At 33.2% G+C, this 7,581-nt stretch overlaps 1 protein-coding gene across 1 annotated transcript; it reads left to right on the forward strand.

Annotated features, from left to right (window-relative positions):
- The first annotated feature begins 1,823 nt into the window (after positions 1 to 1,823).
- LOC113874474 (WD repeat-containing protein 44-like) lies at positions 1,824 to 7,144 on the forward strand. Its single transcript, XM_027512699.1, has 8 exons — positions 1,824 to 1,980; positions 2,400 to 3,642; positions 3,740 to 3,830; positions 3,943 to 4,100; positions 4,191 to 4,242; positions 4,901 to 4,980; positions 5,104 to 5,197; positions 5,478 to 7,144. The coding sequence occupies exons 2-8, from the start codon at positions 2,515 to 2,517 to the stop codon at positions 6,005 to 6,007; spliced, it is 2,133 nt and encodes a 710-aa protein (XP_027368500.1). The 5' UTR covers positions 1,824 to 1,980; positions 2,400 to 2,514; the 3' UTR covers positions 6,008 to 7,144.
- Positions 7,145 to 7,581: the final 437 nt, after the last annotated feature.

Genomic DNA, 7,581 nt, shown 5'->3' on the forward strand with positions numbered 1-7,581 from the left:
GGGCATTTGCTTCAACGTTTTTTATTATACCTTTAAATCACATCTAAATTTGACTCAGTAACACATGTGTGAGCACTATAAGTTGGCACTAAATAACTACTACATTCATAAATTAGTATTCTGAAAAATACGTCTACCTTAAGTTTGAACTGAATATGACACAGTTGACCCTGAGTCATTGATGTCAAGGTGTAGGTAATTGTCACAGTTGAAATCAATAGATTAAAAACACGATTTTATTGACATTGATTCTCTGATCAATCTTATAATAATTTTAATCAAATATAAACGTTTAATATATTTTATATATAATAAATGTTTTGAAAAATTTTAATTGTTTAAAATCAACTGTAAAGGATGGTGTTTTCTTAAAAGTATGTTTTAGTTAAATTGTAAGCAAATGACGTGATTACATTTTCTTAAAATTGTGCGGATAAGTTTTCGCATTTCAGACCATACTAATTGCTCACTTCCTGCATCTTTACTCTTTAGGACCATACTAATAAATTTTCTGTATAATTTTCGAGTTTTTCCAAATTTAAGAAAATTTCAAAATAAATGAAATAACAATAAAATCACGTACTAATAAATATCTTTATTATTGATGATAAGATTTAATTATATTAAGCATGAATAAATAAAAACAATAAAACATTTAAATAAAAATAAAACTTATAAGAATTTTTTTTAAATTTTTTAAAAATGATACTAACTAAATTAGATATTAATATTTGAGATCAATAAAAAATACAAAATATGAAATACTTAATAAAAAGTAACCTTTTAAAGAAAAATAAATCTTAAAATTTTTCTTGTTCGACCCTAAATATTTAAATTTATAGTGTTAGAGTAAATTATGGTATATTTGTTTCTAATCCAACTTAATTAGTAGGGTACTTTTTTATTACTATAATTAAGTGCAGTAGATTAGAACACCCAGCCTTTATATGCATCTGATAAATTAATGAAAATTAATTTCGCGAACGTTCTTCAAAATTCTAACTTTAATGATTGACATGGCACATTTACTTAACGACTCCATTAACAATACAAAACAGAAAGTGAACTCATTTTTTTATAATTAGATGTGTTTCTTATGAGTCGTGTTAGTAGAAAGTGAGTTCATATTTTTAATAAAACTCATATTTTTTAACGTTAAATATATTTTAATAACTATTTTGTTCGAATTATAGATATTATCGAAAAGTGAATTAGAATAGATTGTGTAACACACTAAGAAGAGGGAAAAGAAGATTTTCTTTCCTCAAATGCAACATCACATAGGAAGAATATACAGTCACATGTAAACCATGTTAACGATACGTTATACTTTTCACAATCAAAACCAGATTTTAGGAAAAAAAATTATACAAAATTGTTGTATAATTAACATTTCTCAATCAAAATTAGATTTTATTGGAATTTAAATTTAAAGCTTTCACAAAACCAATAATTAAATTTCATATTAAATAATTTAAAAATATATAGTGAGTATTAACTACGGGGTCAGAGAGTTATAAAAGCTACACGTATTGTCATTTTGAATTTTTATTTTTTTATTTAAAATTTTGAGAATTACATTAGCACAAGAACAAGACACAGAGAGAGAGAGAGAGAGAGAGAGAGAGAGAGAGAGAGAGAGGATGTGTTGCGCACACACAAAACACCCCTCTCTGCGCAGTGTTTCTCCAAATCTCGTTTCTTGGGCCGTAACTATCACCAATATCGATGAATCTCTTCTCTTTTCCTGTTTTACCCTTTACCACTTCTTTTTCATTTTTTATTATACATTGAAAACGGGTTTTTTTCTCTTTTTTTCACTCAACACATTCACGCACATATATATTCCTCTTTGTATTTTCGGTTTTGCTCATTCTGTTCTCTCCTTCCTCTGGTTCCAACACTTGGGTGCTGCTTCCTTCTGCACCCACTCTTCAACTTTCGATATACAATCTTCTTCAGATCATCAACACACCCCATGTAAGCATATACTTCGTTGTTCCTTCTAAAGTTCTCTCCTTCCAATACTTCCTCTCTCTGTTGATTCGTTTTGTCTTCACTGGTTTTTATGTGCTTTCCACACACCTTTTTTTTTCTTTTTTCTTCTATGTCGGTTCATTTTGAATTTTTCTGGTTTTATGTTTATTTATTTTTCTTATTTTGTGGTTTTTTTTTATGGCGGTTTATATTTTACATTCTCAATTGTGGAATGCTTGTTCCGTTTTTAAGACCAGATTAAATGGGTATGGATTGGGATCTATGTTGGATCTCTCGGTGTCTGTTTTGTTCTTATTAAATTATTATTATCCTTGTTGTGTGGTTTAGTGAAATGTTTATACTATTGGCTAATATTGGTTTCTGTGCTGCCTTTTTTTTTTTGGGTATATTTTAATGTGTAGTTTCATGATCCGGGTGGCTTCGTCTGTAGAGAAAAAAATTTGGATTTTGAGACTTTCCCAGGGCTTAAAATGTTGCTTCTTTGAGGGAGGTTTCATGGGTTGAACTAGAAGAATCATGGGTAGCTTCAGTGGAGACGAAGAATGTCGGTTTTTTGATGCTCAAGAGGATGTTGGGTCCATTACTGATGATGAAGGGGTATCCAAGGGTTTTGATTATGAAGTGTGGGTTCGGAGCCCGAGGAGTGTGAGAGAGCGTAGGAGCAAGTTTATGGAGAGGATGGGACTGAGTATGGATTGGATTGCCCTTGAAAATTCAGTGGATGCGTGTAGTGTTGAGTGTGAAGAGTTGATGGATAGAGTTAAACTAGAAGATGCTAGTGGTGCTGTGACCCGAACTTCTGTTTTTGAAGAGCAGTTTTGTTCAAGCCGGTCAATGTCTTGTTGGCATAGTGGGAATTCTTCAGAGGAGGGTTCAGTGGATGACTTGCCGTGTCAAGATGGGGATTTGGAGGGTAATGTGGATCAGGAGGGGAAACAGTGTAGGAAGATGAATGATGGAAGAGATCTGGATTCAGATCAGTTCGTGGTTGCGCGGGAACCTGAGGATTCTGAGAATGCCTCTGGGGTGTCTCCTTGTTTCCAAGGTAGAGAGGATAGGGAGAAGGATGTTGATGCTTTTGCCAGGAGGACGAATAGGGATAGAAAAGGTTGGTTCAGAAGATTGCGGTCGATGACGTGCATGATTGATAGGCAAGGGGAAGGTGATAATGGGAGAAGTGAAGGCAGTGGAGCAATGTCAGGGTCTAGGCTTCAGAAAGTTAAGGTCCGTCAGTCTAGGAAGCATATGAAAGAACTTTCGGCTCTTTACATGAGGCAAGATATCCAAGCGCATGAAGGTTCAATTTTGACCATGAAATTCAGTCCTGATGGGCAGTATCTTGCGAGCGGTGGTGAAGATGGGGTTGTGCGCTTGTGGCAAGTGGTTGAGGAGGATAGATGTAATGAAATTGACATTCCAGAAATTGATCCATCCTGCATTTACTTTACAGTGAATAATCTCTCTGAATTGACACCCCTGTTTATGGATAAGGAAAAAATTAGCAAACTGAAGAGTCTGAAAAAAACATCAGATTCAGCTTGTGTTGTTTTCCCCCCTAAAATCTTCCGGTTGTTGGAGAAACCATTGCATGAGTTTTGTGGGCATAGAGGTGAAGTTTTGGATCTCTCTTGGTCAAAGAATAATGTGAGTGAATGTCATTAATTCAGTTATTTAATGAACTAAGCATTCACTTTGGTGTTGATGAATTTTAGGGATATTGACTTGTTTCTTCTTAATGCAGTATCTTCTGTCTTCTTCAGTTGACAAAACTGTCAGATTATGGAACGTGAATCACGACCATTGCTTGAAAGTTTTCTCACACAGTAATTATGGTGCGCCTTGCTGCATTTCTCTTCTTTTCAAGTTTCTTGAGATGTTATCCTAATTTGTATTTATCATCACAAATTATCTCACAATTTGTTTATGTTTGATAATGTTGTGTAGTGACATGCATACAATTCAATCCTATGGATGATAATTATTTCATTAGTGGATCTATAGATGGAAAAGTGCGCATCTGGGAAATTCCTGATTGTCATGTTGTTGATTGGACTGACATTAAAGATATAGTTACTGCAGTATGTTATCGACCTGATGGGCAGGTAACTTTTCTTTTTTGTTACACCAATTTCAAATTCTATAGAAACAGACTATATAGGAAATTATTTTAGATGATTGTGTTCTGTATACAGGGAGGGATAATTGGCTCCTTGGCTGGCTATTGTCGGTTTTATAATGTATCAGGTATCATCTTTTTCATGGATGTCTTAATATTTTGTTTTCCTCTAGTTAAACCAGTTATGTGTCATTTGGTATATCTAATAATATGATTGCATGGGATTTGGGTTTTGGTTGTTACTGTGTGTGGTTAGTGAATGCTATAATGTGGCTTGGTGGATCTACATCCCGCAAATGCTTTGATTTCTGAATTTGTTTTCGTGAGAAGGGTAATTTTCTGAATGGGTTCAAATGATGGCTATCGTAATTACATCTTTCTAAATTTGTTATACCAGAATTTTAACTTGACCATTAAGACAGTGGCTTTCTTGCACTAATTTTATGAATAATAGATTTCCTGATTGGGCTGGCTTATAAGTATCAATCTACGTAAATATAGTTATTTAGTTAATGTTACACTTGCCATAAAACTGATATTAAAAATTCTTCCGCTCAATTAATTTCACAAACGTTTGATTTTTTCGTGCTATTGAAATATAGTTGTTAATTGACAGGATATTAAGTTTATGTTAATGAAGTAATGATTTTGATGAGGAAATAACAAGATTCTGTCATTTTAATCAAGCTATGATTGGAATGTTATGTCTGCCATTAGCCTTGCTACATCACATAAGACTTGAGCTAGGCTCTTAACTCTGTTGGTTTTCATTTTTGCCTGAACCAGAAAATCGCTTGCAGTTAGATACCCAACTATGCTTAATTGGTAAAAAGAAACTTACTGGCAGAGGGATAACTGGCTTTCAGGTACGGTTTTCACTTTTGCTGCTTTTGCTAAGTGAGTTGTTTTTGGCTTTTTCTCATGTATTTTGTGTTCTTATTTATAAGTTTATTTTTTGTGATAAACTGATTATAAGTTATTGATTTCAGTTTCTTCCACAAGATTCCAACAAAGTTATGGTTACCTGTGCTGATTCAAAAGTCAGAATCCTTGACGGGCTTCATGTGATTGGCAAATACAAAAGTATGTTTTTTTTTTTACTAACTCCTCTAACTTTATTAATAACTTTGTACTCTTCCCAACAGATCTGTACAACTGTGATTCCTATATGATTTAATAGGTTATTTTTCTATTGGATTTGTTCTGGCTTTTTTGTTGGCATGCTTAATTCTGACAACACAGATGTTAGCTTGGAGCTTGATTAGGCTTAATTATTATTCTTATTGTTGGTTTAATAGTCTCTTATTTGGATTTTATGTCATTATACGTTCTGTTACTAAAGTTCTTTATGTTTTGGCTTTAGGCCTTAGCACGGGGAGTCCATTGTGTGCATCCTTTACTTCTGATGGGAAACATATTTTATCAGCATGTAAAGACTCTAATGTATATCTATGGAATATTAGTGAGGAACAGTCTAATCCCATGAAAGCTAGGAAGATTAGGTCTTGCGAGCAGTTTTTCTCAAATGCATCTGTTGCAGTACCTTGGCATGGTTTGAAATCTCTAAATCCTGAAAATGAACATCAATTGGATGTCTTGGATAAAAAATCACCCCAAGTTATACATCTCAATCCACCTACTTCATTCTCTCTGAGTCAAGAGTTTTTCTTGGGGTCTTTTCCTAAGGGATCTGCAACATGGCCTGAGGAAAAACTTCCTATTTCAAGCTCCAAATCTAAAACATCAATGATCCATAAATCTGAATACAAGTTTTTGAAATCTTCTTGTAAGAGTACCTCCTCTGCCCATGCATGGGGTATGGTCATTGTCACTGCAGGTTGGGATGGTAGGATTAAATCATTCCACAATTATGGGTTACCTATACCCGTTTGAAATGAAGTGACTTTTCCTAGGTTGAAGAATGTGGTCAAGATTCATTACTTTTCTTAGACATGTCCTTGGAAAATTTCATGCTCATGGAGATTCAAGAGTGACTTTGGAACAAATCAAGTTGAAGTATAAACCTTAAACGTGCATTTGCAGTTTTGATGAGTCATGACTTTGGCTTTTGGAGGGTCTCCTTTCAAATATCAGGGGATTTATATTGCCCGGTCGAGCTTAACAATTGGTGGCACTATTGTGGTTCTAATGCAACCATGCTGGATATTAGCAAGTGGCCAAGTTTGAGCTTGTCTTGGTACCCTTTCTAAATTGCCTTTTGTTACACAAGAATCTGCTGGCCCCTAAAAGAGATGCAAAGCCATGTGTTAGAACTTGGAAGGGGGCCTATGAGATATTATTTGGATATGTTGTGGGTCTGTGGTACCTGTGTAAACCCTCTTGTTTGCTGAAATGAGAGGAGGAAATTCAAGAGCTGGTGATTGGAGTTCTCTTTGATCAAAATGCTGAAGGCGTTGATGATTTTATTATTGGCAGGACTAACTAAATGAATCTCTTTGTCTGCCAATTTTCTTGTCCATCTCATGGTAGGGCCTCTTATGCCTCACGTTAAAACTTGCAAGTGTGGTGAGGATGTGTGTGGCGGTCATTTCTGTTTGAATAGGTGCTTTTAGCTGCCTGTTGCTCCAATGATACAAACAGTACAAACAACCAATTTATCTGCTTCCATTCTGTTTAGTGGCTCCAAGTTTAGCTCAGTGTCAGAGTCTTTGGCAACTGTTGCAGTGCTGACAATTATTATTACTAACAAACATTCCCAATATAGTCTCAATTTTAGGCTGACATCACCTTTGATTATTTCAGTTACAGCTATCTTATCCTTTCCAATTTGATACAATACTATTTCCATTTTGTTGTTGGCAGATATGTAAATTTGTAACTTGCTTATGTAAGTAAAATTTTGTTGGCTTGGCCTTTGGTTGATCGAAATACTAGTAAACAAAAGTTCTTTGTATGGTCGCTCTTTTTGGTGACTCTTTAGTTTACTCATGATCAGGTTTTATATTGTGCCACACATTTCAATATATAATATATGACTGAAAATAATTTGAGTAGTCATGAGTTAGAATCCATTTGATGTGTTAAATTTATGTACTTGTACCATTTAATATTTTTTTAATTAAATGTGAGATTAATCAATTTAATTGTTGGATTGGAAGTTCTTATTAATTAAAATAATTTTATAATTTTTTAAAAGAAATTAAATAATTTATTATATCATTTCATTTCAACTTTTAAAATATAAATAAATATTCATTGTTAAATAAAATATTTATAAATATTTAAATTATGTAAATTATTAATACATGATTAGAAAGATAGGATAATTTAAATATTGGATTAACTGTTTATATTTTATAAAAAATTATTAAATAGTATGTGCGTTTAAATTTTTTATATATATAAATGAATTTTAACTTTAATTATATATCAAAATTTAAATAAATTGGAACCTTGGTCATTAAGAAAACCTTTTTTTTTTTCCGATATTTTTGGTTAAGGGAGAC

This window comes from Abrus precatorius, unplaced genomic scaffold (assembly GCF_003935025.1).
Source record: "Abrus precatorius isolate BTA unplaced genomic scaffold, Abrus_2018 Scaffold10, whole genome shotgun sequence".
Lineage (NCBI taxonomy): Eukaryota > Viridiplantae > Streptophyta > Magnoliopsida > Fabales > Fabaceae > Abrus > Abrus precatorius.